We start from the raw sequence: 27,826 nt of genomic DNA, 5'->3' as shown, positions 1-27,826 counted from the left end.
TTTGGAGTTTAGTATGACGTGTATTATCACTGAACTAGTATATATATAATATATTTGTTTAGGGACCAGCTGAAGGACGCCTCCAGGTGCGGGAGTTTCTAGCTGCATTGAAGACCTATTGGTGAACTTCTGCTGTTGTCTGTTCTATGGTCGGGTTGTTGTCTCTATGACACATTCCTCATTTCCATTCTTGACACATTCCCCATTTCCATTCTCAGTTTAAAAAAATCTTATTTAGCATCGTTCGCATAGTACTATTATAAAGGTCAATGTAGAACCCTAACTTATTTCGAACCTTGTATCGGGATGTAAAACACTAATTTCATACATGTATTCAGTAACAAGTTAAATAGACCAAATTTCTTAGGTTTATAGATTTGATAAAGAAAATTCCATTTGATTAAATTTCTAAATGAGTCTCTTTAACTACATCACATTTATTAGATTGGGGAAGTATTGATTATAAACTCCTATAAAATCGTGCACAGTCAATTGGTAATCTTAAAATTAACTGGACTTTCCTATTATACATACAAATGTAAAATTATGTAATACACAGATTGTCAAGTGCAAAACATATTTACATTTTATTTTAACTAAAGAGTTTATGAAATCTCTACTTATTTTGGGTGTGTCAGTATCTAGATGATCAAAAATGTATTTACGAACATCTATTACCGTGATATATGATACATGTAGTTTCATATGGAGAGGTGTCTACTATGATCTTAGTATAAGATGTATTTAGGGGTATTTCGTGCACTGGTGTTTGGTTGTTACGTATTTAGGTGTCTAAACTTTAGTCTCGTTTTAAGGGATTTTCCAGTAAGGGTTACATAGCAGATATGCTGTAAGTCAAGTGCCTGTGACTATTGTGTTTATATATTTCTGCTCGTTTTTATCCTAGTAGACTATAAAGTGTATCAATAAGATAATTTTATTTCCTTATAGCTTCTAATGTTTTGATAACACAGGGCTAAATCGATTCAGCTGCAAACGAACTGTCTTTGATCAACACAGATACATTGACATGGATTTATTGTTCTGAAATATTTACCTGGTTTCATGTGGATAACATAGTTTAACTACACCAGCAAATAAAGCCATGCCTATCTGAATGTTGGTCCATAACCGAATATAAATTATTTCATATTTTACCCTAATTATATAAGAAAAGAAAGAACGAAGTACGAATTTTATTTTTCAGATAAAATGTGGTTCATTTCCTGATTGTATGTGCTGCACTCGTTTGTTTTTAAATTTCAGAACAACCCCCACCTTATCCGAACAACCCACAGCAGAATTACGGACAACCCTACCCACCTGCTCAAGGATATGGCCAACCTGTAACACAACCACCACAAGGCTATGGCCAGCCACAACAAGGATACGGTCAGCCACCACAAGGTTACAGTTCACCACAAGGTTACGGCATGCAACAACAACAACAACAATCAACTGTTATAGTAAGTATAAGTCATTATCAGTGGTATATAGAACCATTTTCATAACAGCTCGGACAAGACCATTTCGTGGCGTGCGCCCTCAGGTTATCAATTGACTGGGTTAGATTAGGTGAACGTTTGTCTGCAGTAACGCTCACTTGTCATATCGCACGTGATATAGACATTTTAACTATTAGGTCGCCAAAGGTCCTAAACACATAAATCAAATAATACGAATAACTAGCAGAGAACTAAACCTTGTGTATTGAATTAAATGTTGAATACTTAAACTTTTTTTCGCTTCTTCTAGTGCACCTGTATGTATGTTACTCTTTTATTCTAATTAAATCCCTATTTGACACACTGAGTGAGCGTAAAAGTACCGATTATCAGGTTATCTGCATGTTGATATCGTAAAATATCAGCTGCGAGACATAATATGAAGCTTTTTGTCGAGTAAGCGTAGCGAACGAGATCAAAAAGCCTTCATATAATGTCAAGCAGCTGATATTTTACAATATCAATATGCAGATAATCTGATAATCGATTTATCGGGCTATATTTGCGTGTTTCAGAAGTGTTTTCTTTGTTTCACCAGCACACAAAAGATGACTTGATAAGTTCGGGTCAAAGTTATTATGTCGGTTCAAACATTATGACGTCGCTGATATGTCCGGGTCAAAGTTATTAAGGCCGGGTCAACGTATTTGACGTCACAAAGACATGATACGGAATAATATTAAGAGCTGAACAGAGTGATATAGACGGAGGGACGACCGATAATGACTGTTATCGATAGCCGACACCAAACAAGTTAAAGTTACATGATTCAGTATTTATTACCAACATAAGTATTGCAGTTGTCCACGCTGTGATGAAAATGATTCTAGTCACTTACTTTTTAATTGCGCTTTCCGTCTTATTTCTTTGAGTGAAAAGGACAACCCTTCCGAAATAACCTTCTCATATAATACAAGTAACCTAGTATGATATACTAGTGATGATATTGGTTTAAAGATGTCGATTAACTCAATACATTTACGAGCTTAGGACGCCTACCTTTAGTTATTAACATCTACGTCAGTGATCATAAAACGTCTTTAGTATAAAGGTATTGTTGGCCTTCAAATTTTCGAATTTAAACGTTTTGTATAAATGCGTGACACGATGCATATTAGCTATTAAAGGAATTGCTAATACAATGTATGAAATTAGTGTAATTGTCAAAGAACTGTGAAAATGTTTCTCGATACAACATCACCGTCTAGCCCACGAAATCAAACCCGGGATATCTGTGTAACAATGCAGTGCTCTAACGACTGAACTAAATAAGTACTTCTTTGGCCCAACTGCTTAGGCTAGCTAAGTAACTATATATACTACATATCGCTAAGGGAAGCAATGCAATCACATTTCCCTATCTCTAAAGTAATTTTAAGATAATGATGATATACGACAACAGTTCCCAAAGTTACTAGGTAATTATTCTCACCAGGTTTTTTGTATTGATGGACGCTAAATCTCACCGTTGAGCATGATTTTCATTACACAATCACTGTGTCTCCTTCGGAACTCCAACCCGAGAACTCAATGGTACAAAGCAATGTCCAACCCGACTGATATTAAGAAGTACTTCCCTATCTCAACCGCTTACGACTAACTAAGTACAAATGTGGATCTACTGCATTTACTAAGGGAACTAATCCCGTCAATCACCAAAGTAAGCATTTATTAGGCCGTTGGTTTTCCCGTTTGAATGGTTTTACACTAGTAATTTTTGGGCCCTTTATAGCTTGTTGTTCGGTTCCGTGTTGAAGGCCGTACATTGACCTATAATGGTTTACTTTAATAAATTGTTATTTGGATGGAGAGTTGTCTCATTAACACTTATACCACATCTTCCTATATCTACATACACAACAGAGTTATTCGGATAGCAAGTGCATTTCCAAGAAAGAAGGTACAGGCAAATCAGTGTTATCCAGATAGTATATTATATACAATATCACAAAACCCGTACAATGAATATAATAACATTACAATATCTGAATAATATTGATTTATTGACTCGATTGAGACCAGTGACTCTGTGTTTTCAAAGGCAACAGGTACAACAATGAAGAGACAACATACTAAACCTCTACAACACTCGGGCAATAGATAAAAACTTGCAGAAAACATCACATTGTAAAGATACAATGTAACTGGTAAAAACTCTACCAAACAGATGCAGCAATCAAAACACATGTCATATGGCGATATCAGAAAAAAAACTTGCGTACAGAGAAAACAGATGACACCTAAGGCCAACAGTCAAAACAGCTGTCATACAGAGATAACAGAATAAAACACTGATACACAAATTTTGTTTTTGGGACGGGGACCATGCCTCCCAAAACGATTAATTGTTTTTGGGACGGGGACCATGCCTCCCAAAACGATTAATTGTCATTAGCTTATCGTACAACTTTACCTTTTATTTTGCAGTTGAATATTAAAGTTATGTAATACTGATGAAATTTAATGATATTGGAATATAGTTTTAACGTTTATTCTTCAGGTTACAAACCAGCCACAGCAAATGGTCGTTCATGGCGTAAGACCAACTAATTGGTTGATTCCCGCCATTTTTGCATGTTTATGCTTTTGGCCTATTGGAATATGTGCACTTATAGCGGCAAACGATGTAAGTATTCAATAAGCACTCATACAACATGTTTTTATATCTATAAATAAAAATAACCACAATCTACATACGGAAAGCCTGTATCAAGTCAGATATAGTACAGTTGTTTTCCACTCTTTTGATGTGTTTGAACATTTGATGTTTTCATTCGATAAAGGACTTTTCATTTGGAATTTTCCATGGGGTTCGTTTTTTTTTGTCATATTACTTTTAACTTAATTTTTTTAAAATAAATGTGCATATTTGGTACGATTCTATGTATTATGACGGATGATTATAATAAATAAGTATAGAAAAAGCAATGACAAAGACTTTATGCGATATCTGTGAAACTGATGATCACGGATATGATCCATATTACTTTTACCTTATATAGCATGGGCCTCAAATCACATATCGGAATAAGAAAAATCTAGAATCTGCCTTAATTTTGGTAAATGACTATAGACGTCTTATATGAAAAAAATAAGTAGGTGATATTGGACAAAATATTTTACCCTGTATGGTAGTAAAAACCAAAGAAATCAAAACATGTGACAACAATTTCTAAACCATACACGAATAGCTCCGTGCAAACAAAAAGAGTCATGTCAATTTTCCTTGACTAAATCTATGCTTTCCTTTACCGTGTATGTTATTTTCTTTGACTAGTTCTAAGCTTACCTGTCTCATGTTTCTCGTATAAGTTATTTTCTTTGACTAGTTCTAAACTTACCTTTCTCATGTTTCTCGTATAAGTTATTTTCTTTGACTAGTTCTAAGCTTACCTTTCTCATGTTTCTCGTATAAGTTATTTTCTTTGACTAGTTCTAAGCTTACCTTTCTCATGTTTCTCGTATACGTTATTTTCGTTGACCTTTGTGAGTCTCTTTCTATCGAAGTTGACTTCGTTCGTCCGGGAAATCAGTTTTCCACACTTTTTTCTTCATGTTTAAAACATTGGTTTAATATTTGCTACATTGTTTTATAAGGACAAGTTACAAATCAAGTTCGAATTTTGTTCCGTTCTGATGATTTTGTGCAGCGTTATGGTCCTTGGACTTGGAAAATTCCCTTAACTAATCAGTTTTTTACAATTTATTCGTCATGCTTGGAGGAATTTATAATTGGTATACAGAATGTTTGTTGAATATGATATTTCGTTTTTCGTCGACTTAATCTACGCTTACCTTTATCGTATATTCTATTTTCGTTGACCAAATCTTTGCTAACCTTTATGTTATTTTCATTGTAGGCAAACAGAGCAGCAAACGACGGCGATTATGCCTTCGAAGAAACAAAAGCTAGAAATGCCAGAAATTTTGTCATTGCTGCGTTTGTGACGGGAATAATTGTTTACGTCATAGTTATTGTGGTATCAGTGGTTGTGTTTTCGTCATACTACAGCAGCGGCTACTAATGACGTTATTTTCGACCTTCAATATCAAAGTTCTAAAGTGCCACGTGTTATTTTGTTAATCGACAATTATGTCTTCACAAGAAACATGCCATTACAGTCACCAAGTATATATTTCTTGAATAACTGTAATTATAGTTGCAGATACATGTACCAGTACTAAAGCGTTTACTATAATCTGGTCTCCAAGACTATTTTTTACAACTTTTTTTAAAAGAGCATCTCGTACTGCAAGAAAAACACCTATATAATCAGTTCAAATGTGATCTATAATAATTTATACTGTTGAAATGCATACATAAATATACTTCGCTTAAATTCCACTGAAAGTTAAATATCTAGGTAATTATAAAGGTAAAATGTTAGTATTTGTGGTTGTTAATTTTTGCCTCTTGTTTCAAAAGTTTATGTTGTCCATCAATATTTAAAGATGTCTCCTTTTTGTCAGGTTTTGTTTGAATTTCTTCACATCACACCTGTTCTTTTGAAAAAGTGTATACATTTTACAAAACATGTTTATATTATTAAAGGTGATCTGTGATACTAGTAGCTACTTGTTTATTATAAATTTTATTCAATATAAATAGATTTTCAATGTTACCCGAAACAGTTAACTATATATTTACTGCAGATATCAATGGTACCATATTTTCTTATTTTTATAGTGTTATGTATGTTATTCAGATTGTCGTAGATTTTTTAGTTATTTTTGATAGGTGATTATTTTGAAGACCCAAAAATAATTATCGTTGGTTTTGCATCTATTCATTTAATATTTTTTAAAGGGGCACTAGCTACGAGATATATAAAAAATCAAAAGTATGATTTTTTTGTTCAATCATTAATGAAAGTGAAAAAGTGAAATAATAATTAGCTTTTATCAGCTAAAATGGTTCAATTTTGTAAAATTAACCTAATAAACATTGATAATGACTTATTCACTTGCAAGTGAATAATTCGACCTTATTCAACCCGTATTCATGTGAACTCCAATTTAACCCCGTAGAAAGAGATAGAAAAACATATGCAATGTCCGTGTACGGTTATTAAAAGGAAAAAATGTAAACATTGAAAGTGAAACAAAGGTAAATAATTTGATTAATTGATTCGATCCACAAAAAGTCATTCTTATAAAGCTAAAAACGACGATAAACATAGTTTTTGAATCTATAATACAATATAATAGACTTTTAAAAATCCAATTGCACGTGTGGATTAATCTATTCATATCTATGTTTTTTTATGTTTACATCGTTTATATGGTCATATAAGGTCAACTCGATAGTTAATTAGATGGCGTCTTGGCTAAAATTCTCACGAAACGAAGCTACATCTTTTTGAGACCATGTCCTGTACATTGTTTATTTTATACTTTTGATAGTTTGGAAACATATTTTACATTGTTATAAATAAAACATGTGGACTTGAGACAAATCGGTGATCATGAATTTGGCAGCTAGTGCCCCTTTAAGAATGTTTTAAACTTTTATTTAACCTTTTAGTCATGGATTCAAGTGAGCTGTGTGATAAGCATTTGTTTATTTTTCATAGAATTTATTTGTTTTCGTATCTACAAAGCAATATGACGTTACAATTTCATTGAAGGACAATTAAGGAATGACAACGCTTCGACAAATTCGAGACAACCCATGAGTGTATGAAAGACAATGATACTAAATTCATTATATAATATAATAGCTTCTAATCGGGTGAACGGAAAGGAGCGGGCCTGCTTCGTCTCAAATGGAAATCTATACATTGTAATTGTTTCACCAAGACTTTATATAGAGTTATGAATATTTTTATAATATAACTTTTAAAACAATGTTGATATCGTTACTGTCTCTTTAAATAAAAGTATTAAAACCAGCCATCTTCTTTATTCTATTATTTTTCAATTAAAATTAATGACTTCTACATTGTAGTGCATGTTGTTATTCACCTCGTCGGAACCAAATACATTCTGGGTAAATTTTTTGAAATGCTATATCAAAACATGTTGATTGGTCATAGAAACCAATTAACAATTACAGCATGCCATATGCGCACTTCGACTATACTGGACTCTTCGTTGTGCTTAAGTAAAAACTATCAGAAAGCAAAGATCAATAACTGCCACGGATAGTCGAGTGCTGGCTTAGAAGGAGTCTGTACTTATGAAATAATGACTAATAAAACATGTAAAAGCAACATTAGTATACTGCTGTTCGAAAGTCACAATTCGATTGAGACAAAAACAACTCCTGGTTATGTTGTCATACAATAATGCTGCCTAATATCATACTGATCACTACAGTACGGCAGATCGGTGAACAAATTGTGGGTTTGATGATAAAAGCACAAAATTTGGAATGGTAGTAGTTTTGGGTGTTTACAAAAATATTAGCTATGGACCCACCTTGAAATTTCAATATGGCGGCTTTTTTCAAAATGACCGCCGTAAAATATCAAAATCAATAGATCTTTACAAGATCAAAATCAGTGCCAAATTTGTCATGATAGTAGTGCGAGGTATTTCAAAAACATAATCCATGGACCAACTTTGAAATTTCAGTATAGCTGCTTTAATCCAAGATGGCCGTCTCAAAATATCAAAACCAACAAATTTCACTTAATAATAATGTACAAGTTCTAATTTTGAATGTTAGACGGACTGGATGCTTCGAACAATATAACTTATGTTGAAATATCAAAATCAACAAATATCCATTATATATGGTTACAAAAGTGTTTTGTTTTGACGTACCTTCAGTAGAATCAAGTGACTTTGATACCAAGTGCATGCTTCATTTTTATACTAAAGCCAAACATCAAATGATTTGTGAAGACAATTCAGAAAAACTACGGTACCATAGTTGCATACGGTACCATACTTAATGTAGTCTACAACGAGGGATCACGTTTGGATACTGGCGTTATTCTAACATTTAAGCTAGACTAAACTAGAATGAAACAGTTTTCTTTATGATCAGGTGGAACAGGACATAGTAATGAGCAGTAATCTGAGGCTTGCCATGCAATTAACAAGGCAGTTGCTTACTTCTTCTGTTCAATGGTTATATTTGTGTTGCAATTAAACAGGCAACCGCAACAATCTGCTCGTACGACAACGATACGTGAAAAAGCTACACATAAAAGTAGTTCACAAAAACAAGATGTAAGCAAAACTCTTGTCCACAGTAATCAAAAACATTAGTTGATTATCGTTTGGCCAAATATTCAGATGCAGTCGTATTATTCCATTGAGGCAAATACGACGCTATCCATTTCAAAGTTACTTCTGTTTTATTTGTCTTTAATATTACATTCAACTCAACTAGAACCATCTATAAATGTATAATATGGCCCGTCTACCAGATGCTAGGACCAGTAAAAGATGTACTAAATGACAAAATGTACAATTTACATAAGTCGTTTGTGTATGATCCAATTATCCATTTATCAACAGTACTAAAAGATTCAATCTATGAAACATTCAGTATTGAATATGGGGATCCTTCCGCGAATCCTAGTGCTTTTACAACAGCAGCCGTGGACAATATTGACAACAACAGGAGTTCAACTACGGCTAACGAATCGTCACATACACTCCAATACATTACAAGCCAACACAACTGTTCGATTCGTATTATTGCTATAACTTAGTAACTAATATTATTAGTATAGAATAAGATATATATCCTAGCACTAACCAAATATAACCATGCGTTTCATACTTACATCGAGTAATAACCATATTATGGACATGCACTCTGTCAACTGTCTAACCAGAAAGACCAAGTATAATTAGTATCTGGACATCATTCTACGCATATAATCGTGAAAACGCTGTTATTAAAAGGTACCTCAACTGTTTTATAATAGCGCAAGTTTAAACTTAGTTGATTTACTTGATTAACTGACGTAACAAATGTGTAGGACAATAGTCCAATGTTAGTAAGAAATGAATATGCTTAGATCCTGTAAACTAACCATTATTTTCAACAAAAGATTGTGCATTATGATCAGTCAATAATCAGACGGAAAACAAAATAACGGCGGATCGCAAAAATGAAACCTCGCATTGGTGCCGAGGTCGTTGAATCGCAATGATAACAATTACATGCACCCATTTCTAACTTAACAGTAACTAAATTAGTTCATGATCAAGGACAGTACCTTGAAAGAGCTATAAAGTAGAAATAAGTAAGAAAAACGTATATACTGTTTTTTTTTTATTTTTTTTTTATTTTCTGGAACATTTCTACATAATGTTAACTTCAGAGTTCGACATGTTTTCCTCTTCCTTGATCTAATTTCCCTTATAATATGTTGAATCGACTTGTTTTCTCCAAGTATTTGTTGGACATTTTGTATATGAACATTCTATGTTGTTCCAAGTAACTCTGTAATATATTAAACGAAATTGTAAATAAGTATACAAATAAAGAAAATAGAATTCAAACTTAACGTACGAATATATATATAGCTATCTGCACTATCCTTAATTCTGATATGTTCACATTCTGTGCCATACTTGAAGTACCTGATATTACTTTGTTTTCTGTGTTTGTTTAATGACATGTATGGGGAAAGATACTCTTTATATATAAAGTAATACACAGACGAGTTACTTGAAAGGGTGCCGTTTTGATACGTGTGGGTTGCAATTTTGCCAAGTTAAAATATCAATGGGTAATTAACTATTATCTTTCGAATATATATTTTTTGTTTACTTGCTGTTTTATCATAAAAGTTTTAAATACAAATTTAGATGTAAAAAATTGAATATGTAATAACTGAGAAATATATGAATGGATCATGATTGTGACAATATATTTTTGAATATGTATTAACTGGTTTAAACTGGACGTTAAGCAAGAAACAATCAATCAATCAGTATTACAACACAATATTTGTTCAAATGAAGCAATATGCAACGTTTAAAATATGTAAGTATGTCTGCACATATATGTATATATTTATACTGCTAACCAACAAAATTTCAAGGGCAAGTAATTATGATCACGTCTTCAGCGAGTAGAAGCAGTACCACGAGTAAATTAAACTTGGATCTTCCCGAAGTTTGTACTAGATAAAGGCAATTGTAGTATACCGCTGTTCAATGGTCATAAATCGATTTAACTGAAACAAATCCGGGTCACAAACCAAAACTGAGGGAAACACGTCAACTATAAGAGGAAACAAAACTGTACACAAAATTTATATAGAGCTATCTGCATTATGTACACATTCAGTGCCATACTTGAAATATCATAGTAAAATCATTTGCTTCAGACTAAGCGGAAATAATCAGTTAATTGGAATAGTTCTTTGCCAATTTTTTATCATTCAATATGAATCTAGTTCAATTATAAAACATGTGTAAAGATAAAAGTATACAAACCCGCCATCTTCACTGTTAAAACCAACGATAACCTTTCCTTTATTAACTCTATACGACCGCCCGTTTGATGTCGCGTCGTCCACTTGTACATCACAATCTCTGTATGTGTACTCTATGTCTGCAAAAAATATTACTTATAACAGCTCAAATATTTATTTGTTCATGTAAACATAACAAGAGCTGAAGATATTTTTTTAGCATATTTGAACTGTTAATTTAATGCAAGAGCTGTTTGTGTATTTTTGAAAATATTACAATCATTACGTTCTCTGTGATGAAACTATTATGAATAACACTATACATGATGATACCAAAACATTTTCAGAGGGCCAAAATGGAACTAATTTAGCCACAGAAAAACTTATCTCAGTTTTTCTTAAGACAGCAAATAAATCATCCCGAATGGTGAGAAAAAGAAATACAAAAAGAAAACTGGTTAGATAAAAGAAGTCCGACAAAACGTAAACTGTTAGAAAAGCTGTTAAAAATGGAGTCTTATTAAGAATTAATTTATGATAAACTCTCAGACTCATCATTAAATAGTCCTTCTGCATTTTACTAAACTCCGTATAAGTGATCATGGTCTTGAATTAAAAACTGGTCGGTGCACTAAAATTCTTTGAGAATAAAGACTATGTAAAATCGAAGATGAATTTCAATTATTCTTAAATGCAAAGTAAATACAAATATCAGACAAAACCTATATAATGATATACAATTAGAAGTTGAACATTTCATTCATGAAGACAAATTATTTTATATATTAAACCCCGATAGATTTATTGGCTTTATAAAAAAGGTCATTATAACTGGGGGGGGGGGGGGGGGGATATATGTGGGCAGTTGTCTGAAGTAACATGGCTATCTTAAAGAAATGACCGTCACGAAATATTCAAATGTGTAGAAAGTAGCATTAAGCACAAATCAACCAATCAGTCAAGAAGATATTTGATTATGTTAATTATTCCTGTGCTTCGTAAAATAATAATAATCCTATGATTTAAGAATTAAATGCTTTTTGTTATCTTATTCTGGTGTAATAGCATTGCTCATAGCCCATTTTATAAATTGGCGGTACATATCCAACGCTTTTAGAACTTGATAGAATTACAATTCATTCCATTACACCAATATCACATACATGTCATACGTTATACTGTCTACAACAATGACATGTTTTTAGTATTACTTACTTTTGTCCTCACAACATCGAACGTTTTGACCAAATCCTTCTAAATATTCCCATCCACTTATATAGCCATATCCAGGACATTTGAAAGAGTTTTTCAAATTATAAACTACCGGAAAAAAAAGAAGATAGATTGATGAAATCGATACAGAATTGTTTTTTTCATATAAACATTGACAGGACATATGCTTTTTCAAATAGGATTTGTGTTCAGTCCGTAAAACTCATTTTTTTTTTCAATTATGCGGTTGTTCTTATATGTTTCTTACTGATTATCACAGTGAACTGACACGTTTAAATCCGGATTAGTGTATCGGTCTAATACGAAGCATATTCATTTTGCATTAAAATGCTCTCCTTCTGCCTAATTATGCATTTTATAAACTCATCATAAATACTAAGATTAAAAGTGTGTATACCGTTTATCAGCTTGGTATATACTATGTAAATGATAAATTAGCTAGTTTGATTTTCACTTCTACGAAACTTCAACTGTTGAAAGTTTTTTTTTTACCTTAATAGTAAAGATATCGTTTAACATGTTTAAGTACCTTACCTTAATAGTGAGAATATCGTTTAAGTACCTTACCTTAATAGTGAAGATATCGTTTGAGTACCTTACCTTAATAGTGAGGATATCGTTTAAGTACTTTACATATACTTACATAGAGTTTGGCACACTACGTTTTTTCCTGGTCCCGGTTTACACGTAAATGGAAACGGATCAGGGAATAGCTTATCAATGGAATCTCCGTCACGACAATACTGCCTATATGTTATTGGTCTCGATTTCTTTTTATCATTTTGGTAGCTACCAAGGACAGTGGAAGCAATAACGAGTAATATCAAACCTGTAAGTTGTAAACAAAAATATAACATTTTTTCACCAATATTAATACAAAGCATGGACACAATATTTTTATATTTTTACATTTTTACAGTTTTTACGTTACAGCTAAAGTTAATTGATCGATATTATATCATTTTAATGTTTGCATTTCTACTATCTAATGAACCTTGATCAAAATAATATCATGTAAATTTCTGCATTTCTGCTAACTAATCAACACTATAGATGTCAATTTTTTCTGATATGTGGTATTCTAAAGACTCGAAAATGTCAGCCACATATCAAGTATACATATCAAAATGGTAACTTTTTATACTGACAAACTATTTTTGTTGGATGCTACATTGCTTTCTGTAGGCAATCTGCATTCCTATGGTTAAACCAAAAAGTAAAATCACAAAAATACTGAACTCCGAGGAAAATTCAAAACGGAAAGTCCCTAATCACCCAAATGCATGATTCGAAAACAAACTGATAAAGACATGCCATGGCAAAAAAAAAAAAAATACTGAAAAGCGTAGAAAACTAAAGTCGAGCAACCGGATCCAAACTAATAACCGGAACGATCACAAGTGCTCCGGAAGGCTAAACAGTTCCTGCTCCATATAGAACGACCCACGTGCTACTTCTATGAAACGCGGTAAATTATACCAAGAGATAAGGTATCACACAATAGCGAATTACAGTTCAGTATTGGCTATATAATATTAAATGAAAAACAAAGGAGCATACATAAATTTCTGCAAATTATGATTACATTGAGCGTTGCCATTAATTAATCTGTTAATAAAATAAATATAAGAACTTTCTATTTTGATAAATTCAGTTGATGTTCAATGCACATAGAAGAAGTCTATCAAAACATTGTTTTAATATTTATTGAGTTTTCATGAAAACAAATGTTCCATGAAGTATAAAATTTCTCTCATACAAAATTTTTAACAGAAACATAAACCTTATCAGTGGAGTTGACTCGTCTTCGAAATAACACGAACGAGACTTACCTTCGCCATAAAACAAAACAAGATGTGAACGTACAGTGGTATGAGGGTATGTGGTCCTAAGCGATGTCATCGCTGTAAACTTTAAATAAAGTACAAAAAAGCAACTTTCATTTTTGTCTAATACGCAAAGTGATTTAGATTTATGATTTGTTTTTCTTAATATTATTACCTTTGTAGCTTAAACAAGCCATTGCAAACTGTAAGTAAGTAAGGTAAGTTTCCGTCCTTGAGTAACAAAGTTGTAGGTTAAGTTATAATGTACTATGGAAATCACCTTGCTTTATATACTTATTCAATTTAAGACGTTAAAGCCCGTTAATAATGAAACCAAAATTAACAAGAAGCTATGTTAAATTAACTGAAACCCACCAGAAAGCAATTGAATGCGTCGGTGAACTAACAATATGCATTTGACAAACTGAAAATCGTTGATCTTGAAATTGGAATTGAATTCACGCCGAAAGATAGAAAACACATAAGTTAACACACAATATCAAACTATTGTCGACGAACCAGTACACAATAATTAGAAATCGGACAACACGAGCCATTAACAGGAAAAACTACTACAAACAAGAATAAAAAGTGTGTTAGTGAGGGTGTATAGAAAACTACTTTCCGTGAGAATGTTTTAAAATGTTTAAAAAAGAGCAAGGGGTAATAAAAACATAAGCTCAAGAAAATCAAAACGCACTACATTAAACAAAAGTAGACGTATAACATTTAACAAATTAGCCGGATCTGAGACTGGAACGGGTTGTGCAGGAGAGGAAAGCAGTTTTTTTTTTTATCTTTTGGTCGTTTGTAAATGATAACTGAGAAAGTCGCATTAATGATTTCATATTTTTTTAATTACTTAACAATTTGCAAGAATGATTAATAACGAAATATTGATATCCATTCAAGTACGTATGAAATCATTTTATAAACAATTCATTTAAAAAGTACCTAGTGCTTTTCTATTACCATCTTTTAACTACCATTAACCTCTCTAAAACTTAATTTGATATTTTTAAAGTTAGTTTTTAAATGTTTTAAGAAACTAAGATACTATCTCCGCTTGACGAAGTTGACCTTACCATACGTCATTTTGCATATGGCCGTTCGGTCAGGGTTTTCCCTGGGTATTGAAGTATTCATAGATGTTGAGGATGTACTTAGTTGAGGTTTAGACATGTATTTCAGATGGTCAGACTCCTTGGTCAAAGCATGTTAAACCGTTTTGCTTAATAACACTAATTTTTCTTATCATATATGAAATTTATAGCTCAAAAAGGGTCATTTACCAAATTTTAAGCAGATTCTTGATTTCATTTCTTTCAATTTGAGACCCTTATAAAACCAATGCAAATATAAGGTTAAAGTCAAAGACAGTCTGCTTCCGCCAATTGTTTAAAATTAAATATCTCGAAAAGGAGCTGCAAAAACTATCAATATTTTGAGCTTATGCTTATGATTTTCCGACTTATTGTATCTATCTTAAAATCTGTTTTTTTCTTAATTTCCCTTAAGTACATCCTTAAGCTTTAAAATGTTTGTAATTGTGCATTCCCCCTTACATCTTCTGAAATTTCGTTTGAATGGAGTGGCTCAATTTTATATTTTTTATTTGTGCTTCTTTTAATTGTTTCACTTTATGTTGAATTTTTTGTTATGGCATTGTCTATTTAATATGAATTTAGGTTTCGGGTACCTTTGTTTTCTCATATTACTCTTTGTGTATGTACAGCGTCAATGCATCGTTTAACATGTCCAATTGACTCGGAATCTTATTGCATAGGGTTGTCATTGTTCGCGCCTAATGCTGGTTTTTCCGAAAGTAGTATGACATGTATGACTTCCTTCATATAAAAAAAAGAACCGTAAGGATAAAGCCAAGAGTATTGAAAATTGTCTGAACTACCCACAATCAATCAATCAAATCACATGAACATAAGTGTTGGACATGGACCATGTTGTCAGTTTATTCTTATGTTGTGTTATTAATTCTATGTCCCAGGTTATTTGAGGGCTAGGTTCACTTAACACGTCAAAGCAAGACTAATTATATATAAAAATATGTCTGTGATTCAATCATTGGTGTTGGTTGCCGTCTGTAATAATTGTGTTTTTTATTGTGTGTCATGCATCAAGCCATTGTTATTTTCGCTGGAATTGTAAAAATGATTTTGTCCTGTTGAAACATTTATAGTTGACTGAATGGTATGAGTTTTAGTCATTGTCGAAGGTAATGAAGTGACTTATATTTTCTTAAATCCACTTCATTTGAAGGATGCTTGAAAATTGTATAATCTGCAGTCATTCCATATCTCCTTATTTTGTATTGAAATCAGTATCAAACATTTTCCAAAACCTTGAATGTGAATAGATAAAATACTGTTTACGCAAAGGTATTTTCATTTTAAAAATTTAAACCAGAAAAAAGGACTTCAAAGTGCCTGTATTGTTCAAGTTGCATATACCAATGATAACAAATATATATATATATATTATGTACACAGCCATGTATCACCATCATTGATGGCGATCCGATGGATACATCTGTTGTAGGGTTGTCACTGACTCAGACGTACTTATGAATATAATTATTTTCTGTGACTGTATCTTACATTAATTTGTAGGATCCTTTACTATAGATAATTTAGCTGATCTGTAACAATAACATCTTCATGCCTTATATATCATGTACTGTAGTACGCCGCTAGATTAAAACTGACGAGGAAAGGTAACACACGGCCAGCGAAAGCTCTTTTTTTGAGAGCCCAGGTGGTCGTGTGGTCTAGCGGGACGGCTGCAGTGCAGGCGATTTGGTGTCACGATATCACAGTAGCATGGGTTCGAATCCCGGCGAGGGAAGAACAAAAAAATTTGCGAAAGCAAATTTACAGATCTAACATTGTTGGGTTGATGTTTAGACGAGTTGTATATACATTATGTACACAGCCATGTATCACCAGTATTGATGGCGATCCGATGGATACATCTGTTGTAGGGTTGTCACTGACTCAGACGTACTTATGAATATAATTATTTTCTGTGACTGTATCTTACATTAATTTGTAGGATCCTTTACTATAGATAATTTAGCTGATCTGTAACAATAACATCTTCATGCCTTATATATCATGTACTGTAGTACGCCGCTAGATTAAAACTGACGAGGAAAGGTAACACACGGCCAGCGAAAGCTCTTTTTTTGAGAGCCCAGGTGGTCGTGTGGTCTAGCGGGACGGCTGCAGTGCAGGCGATTTGGTGTCACGATATCACAGTAGCATGGGTTCGAATCCCGGCGAGGGAAGAACAAAAAAATTTGCGAAAGCAAATTTACAGATCTAACATTGTTGGGTTGATGTTTAGACGAGTTATATATATATATATATATATATATTAATGTTACTCCTGCAAACATTATTTTTCTTTTCTCGTTCAAACTTTTTGAAAATTGTTAATAATGATATGAATATAGAATAAGGAGATGTGGAATGATTGCAAATGGGACAATGCCGACTTTAATCATTTGATTTATTTGCATACGATATATAGCTTATCATGTGTTTAAACTATTAGTCTTTCTGATTAAATATAAGATATGACTAAACTATTAGTCTTTCTGATAAATTATAAGAAACGACTAAACATATCTGGTCTTTGTTAGCCTTGTATTATTTTAATTTTAGTTTCTTGTGTACAATTTGGAAATTAGTATGGCGTTCATTATCACTGAACTAGTATATATTTGTTTAGGGGCCAGTTGAAGAACGCCTTCGGGTGCGGGAATTTCTCGCTACATTGAAGACCTGTTGGTGACCTTCTGCTGTTGTTTTTTTCTATGGTCGGGTTGTTGTCTCTTTGGCACATTCTCCATTTCCATTCTCAATTTTATTAATAATATTTCGATCATTTCATTTATTAGATGTTTTCATTTTTCTGTTTCTTACCATCATTACATGTAGTTTACTAAAAAACATATGAAAAAAATCATCGTCATAAGGCTATTACTTAAAGAAAAACAATTTCAAGCATGTTAATTTACAACTATGTAAGCTAAAACGAGAATGTAAGACAAGGTTTTGTAATCTTAAATTGCAAAAATAGAAATTAATCGCTTGTATTAATTAATGATACATAACAAAAAGCAGCAGCAGGTGCTTCCAAAAATAATATACAAAATGTTAAATAAATCAAAATCCCATTATCCCTGTTCATATCAAATGTCGTTAGAAATACTTTATATTTTGTTTCATATAGTAATTGATTTTTAGAACGAACAATAAACATCACTGGCTATTGGAGAAATGTAATAGTGTGTCCTTGATTTAGATAAAATTATTAGTTTTATCAAGTGCTACTAAAATATTCTAATTCAAAGAGTTGGTTTCTGTAAGATATTTACAAAACACTCAAAACCATAAACAGAAATAATTTGTTTGATAATTGATCCCAGGATGGTGCAAATTTGTGAATATGGGCACCCACGTACCTACTTATAGAACAGAACATGCATGTTCAACATCAGGGGGTGAAGGAAAGTTTATGTAATTAAATGAGATAAGGTGACTGTAATTTAAAAAACAACCAGATTAATATTATGTTTGACTATTATGTCAGGTATATAAGCCGACAACAGTCATTCTGTAAAATATTTGTTTAATATTTTACAGAATGGACTGTTAGAGGCTTATATCTTACTTAAAATATTGTTTAACACGTCGAAAAAGGTAAAACAAAAGAAACAGCAAGCAAAGATATAATTTCATCAAGTAGGAAACTTGTTTTGTAAATAAACTTCTTTACATTAAAATGTATCCTACCTGTTGGCCCATTTAAACAGTAACTCAACTTACAAAAATAGACAAGAAGAAAGTACAGCTAACGGTACAACAGGTACTGCTATATGAAGAATAAGACACAGGGTATGTGTATCATGATTTTTGCGTGCACAAGGACTTCTCAGTTTCCGCTCATAGTATCCATTAATACCTTTACATGTGTTTTGTATTTCAAAATGTATAAAGTGATTAAAGTATATTGTTAGTGCAAGAACGAAGAAAGAGATGTCGTTATTAGTGATTGTGTTGTTTCAAAATTTGGATAAAATTAAATGCCTATTCAGAATCTATTCAGAAAAGGATATCTTAGTAGTCAAAACAGCTAATAATGGCAAGTTTTTTATATTTCAAAATGTATTCCTCTCCTATTAGTTTCTTTTTTCTTCTCGGGTTTTATTTTTTACAGGTTTAAAGAGAAAAAAGAAAAGCACATGAAGACAGGTTTTTTAACCATATCGAGTGCACCGTAGTCGATTTTATTTCAAATACATAATTAATATAAACAAACGAAGATGTAACAACATGCAAACAGTTTTATTCTTGTGTTGGAATTTTCAAGAGACTTTCTGTTTTATTCTTTCTGTAAAGTCGTATCGCTTTTATTTAGTTTATTTGTTTATTGCGTCCCTTGTGTTGTTTAGATGTTACCGAAACGTAATTTTGTCTCGATTTTCTTTTGAAAAAAACTTTTATAAAACAATCCATGCGAACAAAGTGCGAATCGGACACACGGTTGATTTTTTTTTGACAGATAAAATGCTGTAATGTCTTCCTTCATTCTGTTTCTCATATGCATCGTCGTTCATAAGCATAGTGTTGCATTTTATATTCATATGTAAGCAATAACTTAGAAAAAAACTTGTGAATCAACGCCGAACCAGAAAATTCTTAAAAGTATTATAGTCCCCTAGATCATGAAGGAAGTTCCAGATTCGCACTTAATTCACATGATAAGGTTTAGGTTGTCCATGGCCTTTGCATTGCGGCACGACCTATCAAATTTTAAAAGCATGCTTTTTTCATTATAATTGTAGTTAAAAATGATGTTAGGAAGAATAAGAGCAACACCAGAGGTCAATTTCGAGTACCTAAAGACGAACGAGGATAAATCTTTTAAAAGGGAAATTCACAAAGGAAACAAAAACAAGACTGCCAACAGAAACAAGACTTACAACGACCATAATCAACTTATTGAATTATGTTGTTTATAATTGTCATTTGTTCTTTAGTTGTATTTTTCTTTTCATGATGAAAACAATAAGGGTAATTAATAGTTTTTTTTATTTCAGTGATTGAACTATCATTTACCTGTAGGAATCAGTCATGTTACCTTTAGCTGTCCAATATTTTTAAGAAAGATTCTAAAGATTTTTAAGGGCAATTCTTAAAAAAATATTGGACAGTTAAAGGTAACATAATGGTTTCTTACAGGTAATCAGTTTTACCATCAGCACCAGAAGTACCTTTAAATATTATTAGATGTAATTGTAAACAAAACTGTGACTCAAAACGTTGCACTTGTCGAAAACATGGACTTGACTGCTCAATTAGTTGTGGAGAATGTAGAGGAGTAAACTGTTCAAACTCACCTTCTGTAACTGATGAAGATCTAAATGCTGAGATTTAGCTCTACCTGATTATAAACATTTTATTTCAAACAATAACTAACATGATTGTTCTGACTCATTAGAAATAATCCTATTTGTTTTATTATTTGCTAAATATAAATGAAACCTTTCTAAGATGAATTGAAAAATAAATTGATAAAAAGTTAAAAATAACAAAATAAGAGTTCAAAATTAATGTAATTTTTTTTCCTATAAAGTATGATTTTTGTATTCTTTTATCCTATAACATGTTGTTTGAATAGTTTTCCATGTACAAATGTATTTGTAAACTATTACTTGATTTTATTAAGTCTGTTACCATTGTAATCTTTATTAAAATTGTCAAAAGTTATGATAGTCTTTTTATGGGAAATTAGTCGAAAATTCCGGCTGGGGTCATACATTTTACCATTTTTACCCACTTTCCCCATAGAATACAAAAGAAGACTTTTTATATGACTTAAAGTATACATAGACAATGCTAAAAACACATAAATTAATTCTGTTGCAATTTCTTTGAGGTTTAAGTTTTTTTACCTTTAGATTGACTGGAATATAAATGATATAGTCCAATATACACGGAAATATAGAACCAGTAAAACAATAGAATGACGTCACAACAATGTTTTAAGAACTAATTAATTGAATTAAGATAAAGAAGAAACATAAATTTCTACCAATTTATAAAACTTTAGATGAAAGGTTTCATAAGAATATCAGTTTAAATTTGATTCTTACCTTTTCTTTTGTGTATCTTGTCTAATATAAACAATCGAGATTATAATTTAACTGCCGATACAACAAACACATTTATATAATACAGAATATTTAGACTTTGATGGCAACCAATCCATTCATGCTATTGCGGTCAGATAACTCATTTGTAGACATGCCTTGAAGGCAAATAAACCAGTTTAGTTAAGAGGGACATACGAGCTGCTTAAAGTAATGAATTGTCTGCTGTTTGTTTTCTACAAAAGGTTAGGAAATAGACAAAGCGTTGGATATTGTGTTATGTCTTATCGTCTGTTGTTTGAGTTCTGTATTTTCGATATATTTCACATTTGTCTTTTTTGTCAGTTAATTTGTTTTAATTTCCATTTATTGTGTTTGTCCAAATAATTATGACGTCGTCATAGCGTTTATTTTAAATAGCCTTTCAATATCATCATTATGATGATAATTGTTTTGAATTGCATTGTGAAAATATTTGTATGAATTACAAGATAAACTATTCGTTACTGTTTGTGGAGTGCTGTGCTGTCGTTAACGGAAGATGTTCGTTGTTATTTTATGTTTTACATGTTGTAACGACTATTATATTATGTATTTGTGACTTTTGTTACTGAGTGTTCTTGCGTTTGTTTATGCTGTATTTCTGTCACGTAGTTATGTTATTTTTGCAATAAGTTTTAACATTGCCATATAAGCAGGCGGTATGGCTAGCCATGAAACCCATTCAACCATCCATTTTTCTAATAAAAAGTCCTGTACCAAGTCAGGAATATGGCAGATATATTCAAATAGTTCGTTTCTATGTATGTTGCATTTGTCTTTTTTGCACTTCTGTGTTTTTCCATAGCGGTATATTTTTAAACCTTTTGTGATATATTTGGCACAATAGAATGAACTATAACTTACTTTATATAAATTCCATTTTATTTTCTCTCATACAGTTAATTCGATTGTGTGAATCGAAGTGAAAATGAGTACTAGTATTTAGAAATATTTTATCGATATCAATATTTATGTCAGAAATCGAAATTACACAATAAAACAAATTTAATAAAAATAGCATACAACCTCAAACTCAAAAACTCAATTAATTGATTTTAATCTTCATCTTTTATAATTGAAATGCATATTTTATGTCAAGTAATAAAAACTTTAGGCAATTATAATTTGTAGATTTATTTAGTGAAATGATTTTTTTCTCATACAAGTGAGAGGTTTAGCTAGCTATAAAGCCAGGTTTAATCCACCATTTTCAACATAAGAAAATGCCTGTATCAAGTCAGGAATATGACAGTTTGATATCCATTCGTTTGATGTGTTTGCAATTTTGATTTTGCCATTTGATTTAGGTTTTTCCATTTTGAATTTTACTCGGAGTTCAGTATTTTTGTGGTTTTACTTTTATTTATCTATTCTAACTTGTCTTTCCCAGTACGTCAGACATGCATTTTGTCTGCATAAGAAAATCATTGTTACTCAAAGAAAAGGTTAAAAAGGCCAAATAAAGTATAATTTTTACTATTCTAAACATTGCGTGAACTATCAGGGCACCCGCAATCATCCCGATCTGATGAGATTCGTGTTGCTAAGACTTTAGTTTTGATGTTGTGTTTGGTAGACTGTAATTTGCCTTCGTCACTTTCAGTTGTTTTAACCATGGCTTTGTCAGTTTGTCTTCGACATACATAAAGTGTGAATATTAAGTTTTTATATCAGACTTGTATCAATCATGTTTATGCATAGTAGTCAGAAAAGGTAATGAAGTTGTCTAGATTTTGATATATATAGTCCATAACAGGATATCAACCTAAAATTGAAGGCCGTACGGTGACCTATACATGCTATATTTGTTAATGTCTGTAACATTTTGGTTTCTTGTAGACAGTTGTCCCATTGACAATCACACCACATCTTCTTTCAATTTGTTTAACTGTAAATAGCAACTACCCAATCCACAACAGCGGTAAAATTAAGACGTTGTGTTTACAAATTGCAATTATAGTCCAGACTTTAAATATTTGTAATAAAATCGATTTGTAGATGACATGAGTTTCAGTTTTGGAATGGAAAATTGCAAACAAAATTTACACTTTAAGAACATTTTTTCTGAATTTCTCTGAAAATCTGCAGAACTAAATGTTTATCTTTGTACTCCCGTAAAATAATCATCGATTACTTTTGTCAAAAACTCGATTTATGCAGTTTAGAAATGGCAAAATTCTAAACATATGTTAAATGATAAGATTAAATTTAAAAACAAATAGTTTTTAGATTATCGTTCTGTATCTTCTCGAATTTTACATGTTCTGTCTGCAGTATTGACATTAGGCAAAACTGGGTATGTGCTCAGACCGTTAAAGTATTTTTGCTTCCATAAGATTCCGGTTAAAGCGTACCTATGTATGTAGAGAAATATTCATATCACGTTCATATTTCAAATTCAGAAAAACACTCCAATAAGTATTCATCGGTTATAGGTACACTTTTCCTTTGATGTTTACTCTCTAATACTGTCCGTATCACGAACAGTCACTGATTAAAAACATTTGTTCAATTCACACTTGACACGCTGTCGGTTTCAGTTGCTGAATATCGTTTTCTTGTTAACCAATCACATCATTATACGTCATGCAAATCATTAACTGTTATGACGCAAGTCGTCGTCGTAGCTAAATCGAAATATTACGAAATCAATGTCTTTGTTAAGGCTTCTGAATATAATTATATATAATACAATGAATTCATACAATTATATTCTATTCTTTATTTAAAATCATACACAATTACACATACATTTTTTAAATGATATAAACTTTGAAGAGTGTCTGTGAACAAAATTAGCACGTCGTGTATCCCTACAGTGCAATGATCATTTTGACACATCTTCTTTATAAAATGATTATGTCCAGCTATATACTCTCAATAATTTATTTTTACCATAAATCCAGACAAAAACTTTCATTTTCAAATAATAATTTCAATAATTCAGAATACTGAATACAGAATTTGAAAATGTTCTTTACGAAAATAGAATATCGTATAAAAAATCTCAATCGTATGGCTGAAAACAATGTAAAATGTAACGCAATATTCTCACAAAACAAAACAGAAAGAGCATTATTCATTGAAATAGGGAAAAATCAAAACACAACCAGCAAAAAGAATTCTACTGTAACAATATTTTATCAATACTAACACAATTTAAAAACAAAGTTAAGAGATGTGTACTAAATCCTAACAGTATGGATATATCTGTCAAGAACTGATACCTTTACAACAGTTTCGGACCTAGATCAATAATCGACATTTATTGAATTTGTAAAACAGATTCGGACTGGAATGCCCTAGACTTGATCCTGACAATTATGTATACGCCTTAGTTTATCTTAGAACTTAGGCTTTTATCTTTTTAAGTTAGACTAAAAAAATGGCACAAACTGATCCTGCCAAACAGATTTTAACTATTTATATTTTCCACTCATCCGAGTTTTCGACACAACCGATTTCGACGCAACGAGAATTGTATCCCTTTACTAATATAATGAAAATTGTAATATGCCAGCTCCAGACCTAACAAAAACTGAATGAAAGATTGTGTATTCATCATATGAAAATCAAGCATAATCCCTACTATTAGAGGATTAGTACCATTTCATCATAAAATATACGAGAAGAACATAACCCTTAGCATGTCAACAACTGATTTTAGAATAAATAAGTGTATTTCCGATGTAAAGACCATATGAGAGAATCAATGATAATGTAAAAAAAAATGCAACCTTTGATGAACTGACAACAGTATTGTAACAATTTCCCTTCTGAATAAGTCTGTTTTTAATTAGCTGTTGAGGTAAATGCCCACAGTTGTGTGCTTTAAAAGAATATTATCTTAACAGATTATATGTTGTGCACCTGAACATATAATATGTAAGCACGTTGATTTATATTTAGGAATGATGTCATTGTACCGATGATACAATAAAGTAAATGTTTTGACATGTTTGTGATATCGAGAACTCTGGTGTAATATTTTTTCAGTAAAATATACATTTCTTTTGTTAAAAACAAATTCGTTGCTACATCAACAATCAATTTGAACAAATTAAATTATATAAACACCATAATATGACAACAAGGGAACGTCACCATCTCTAAATGGTTAATTGACAATAGGAAATGAAAAATCACTTCTTTTATCGTAAATATTGATATTAAACTTCAAATTAAAGATATAGATATCAAGATCCAAGAAAGGGCAGAAAAATTGAGAATGGAAATGGGGAATGTGCCATAGAGACAACAACCCGACCATAGAGAAAAAACAACAGCAGAAGGTCACCAACAGGTCTTGAATGTAGCGAGAAATTCCCGCACCCGGAGGCGTCCTTCAGCTGGCCCCTAAACAAATATATACTAGTTCAGTGATAATGAACGCCATACTAATTTCCAAATTGTACACAAGAAACTAAAATTAAAATAATACAAGACTAACAAAGGCCAGAGGCTCCTGACTTGGGACAGGAGCAAAAATGCGGCGTGGTTAAACATGTTTGTGAGATCTCAACCCCCCCTATACCTCTAGCCAATGTAGAAAAGTAAACGCATAACAATACGCACATTAAAATTCAGTCCAAGAGAAGTCCGAGTCTGATGTCAGAAGATGTAACCAAAGAAAATAAACAAAATGACAATAATACATAAATAACAACAGACTACTGGCAGTTAACTGACATGCCAGCTCCAGACTTCAATTAAACTGACTGAAAGATTATGATTTCATCATATGAACATCAGGCACAATCCTTCCCGTTAGGGGTTTAGTATCATACCATCATAACATATATGAGAAGAACATAACCCGTGTCATGCCAACAACTGGTTTTTGAATAAATGTGTTTAGTTCCGATGCAAAGACCCTATAAGTGTTCGTTGATAGTTTTGCTATATTTAAGTCAGTTCAGCAGGATGAATCTCTTTAGTGTACATACTTCCGTTTCGTTTCTATTGTGATCTGTTTTGCAAAAAAGGAGAAAGAGAGATACAAAACGAAAAACTTTCAAACCATTCATTGGGTCAAAACAGCCAGCGCCATTGCTGAAAGAAAATGGCGAACATGCAAAACAATATTGAACAAGTTTAATTTATCTGGAAAGGTACAGAGTGCTTCGCATTTTAAACAATTACCTCAGTTTATGTATTCTGTGTGATTTTTAAAGGAAGCAAGTTTGGTGCAGACCACCGGATATGTTCTAAAACCACTCCAAAGGCCCGAAATATCATGAGGCTAAATCCATCAATTAGAAACACAACGTAAACAACTACTTAATTCAATAGAAAACTGTGCCAGGCAATGGGCTACAAGTCAGAAAGAAGACGTAATATATACTCTTTCCTAATGGATTGAGGCTGTGAGGTCATTGATACAAACCATGAATACCTATGCATATTTCATCAACCTTAATTTTGCAAAACACTTTTCCTTCCTCCATGACAAATATGCTGTTGTCCTACAAGATAAAGCCCCGGCAACATCGTTTTTGTATGTCAAATACATTACATCATCTGCTTCACAAATTAAAAAGGTATTGACAATTCATTTGAAAACTCAACATATACATTCACAATACATAAGGTCAAATCCTAGATTATTATACATGTATAAAAATGAAATTGAGAATGGAAATGGGGAATGTGTCAAAAAGACAACAACCCGACCATAGAAAAACAACAGAAGAAGGTCACCAACAGGTCTTCAATGTAGCGAGAAATTCCCGCACCCGGAAGCGTCCCTCAGCTGGCCCCTAAACAAAGATATACTAGTTCAGTGATAATGAAGGCCATACTATTTCCAAATTGTACACAAGAAACTAAAATTAAAATAATACAAGACTAACAAAGGCCAGAGGCTCCTGACTTGGGACAGACGCAAAAATGCGGCGGGGTTAAACATAAGATCTCAACCCTCCCCTATACCTCTATCCAATGTAGAAAAGAAAACGCATAACAATATGCACATTTAAAATTCAGTTCAAGAGAAGTCCGAGTCTGATGTCAGAAGATTTAACCAAAGAAAATAAACAAAATGACAATAATACATAAATAACAACAGACTACTGGCACTTAACTGACATGCCAGCCCCAGACTTCAATTAAACTGATTGAAAGATTATGATTTCATCATATGAATATCAGGCCTAGGCACAATCCTTCCCGTTAGGGGTTTAGTATCATACCATCATAACATATATGAGAAGAAAATGTCTATTCTATGTTCCTTTGCTATTTCAATTAAAGATGAAGAAATGGATGTTCAATCACAGTATATTTGGCACATAAACCACATTAGTGTACTTACAGACAACGTAATATTGGTTTGTCTTCCAATTGCTGCAAGAAAACTCTTTCTTAATTATTGATTAATTATCAATTTTATCAACAATCAACAATTATCAAAGTTATTCTTTAGAAATATTGAATAACTATCTATTCTAGAAGCAGACGTATATACTAAAATATTGCAAAGATCTTTTATAGTACAGGAAATCTAAGACTCTTTCATCTTGCAATAGTATTGAAACAATTGACTTTTCCTACACTTTACACAAGTATTCTCAATTACAAACTAAAAACAAATCGAAAGAGTTGGTCCTGCTTTGATTCATAAAAAAGACAAACGTAGATACAAGGATATTGTATTAG

General features: G+C 32.0%; 2 protein-coding genes and 1 long non-coding RNA gene across 3 annotated transcripts; 2 read left to right on the top strand and 1 right to left on the bottom strand.

The window, feature by feature from the left end:
* The first annotated feature begins 1,237 nt into the window (after positions 1 to 1,237).
* Positions 1,238 to 7,396, top strand: LOC143051886 (uncharacterized). Its single transcript, XM_076224881.1, has 3 exons — positions 1,238 to 1,466; positions 4,006 to 4,131; positions 5,366 to 7,396. Exons 1-3 carry the CDS (start codon positions 1,434 to 1,436, stop codon positions 5,528 to 5,530), a joined length of 324 nt encoding a protein of 107 aa, XP_076080996.1. The 5' UTR covers positions 1,238 to 1,433; the 3' UTR covers positions 5,531 to 7,396.
* A 2,365-nt stretch (positions 7,397 to 9,761) lies between these two features.
* LOC143051057 (uncharacterized) lies at positions 9,762 to 14,095 on the bottom strand. The gene is made up of 5 exons (XM_076224112.1): positions 13,957 to 14,095; positions 12,768 to 12,953; positions 12,107 to 12,211; positions 10,914 to 11,031; positions 9,762 to 9,912 (listed from the first exon to the last, which is right to left on the bottom strand). The coding sequence occupies exons 1-5, from the start codon at positions 14,024 to 14,026 to the stop codon at positions 9,819 to 9,821; spliced, it is 573 nt and encodes a 190-aa protein (XP_076080227.1). The 5' UTR covers positions 14,027 to 14,095; the 3' UTR covers positions 9,762 to 9,818.
* On the top strand, positions 12,803 to 20,138 carry LOC143051058 (uncharacterized). The gene is made up of 3 exons (XR_012970565.1): positions 12,803 to 12,955; positions 14,134 to 14,168; positions 19,820 to 20,138. It is a non-coding gene; the product is annotated as an uncharacterized LOC143051058 (long non-coding RNA).
* The last annotated feature ends 7,688 nt before the right edge of the window (positions 20,139 to 27,826 follow it).

The sequence above is a fragment of the Mytilus galloprovincialis genome, chromosome 11 (assembly GCF_965363235.1).
Source record: "Mytilus galloprovincialis chromosome 11, xbMytGall1.hap1.1, whole genome shotgun sequence".
NCBI classification, from domain to species: domain Eukaryota; kingdom Metazoa; phylum Mollusca; class Bivalvia; order Mytilida; family Mytilidae; genus Mytilus; species Mytilus galloprovincialis.
The sequence above is the reverse complement of the archived record's forward strand: the minus strand, read 5'-3'. Positions and strand labels throughout refer to the sequence as shown.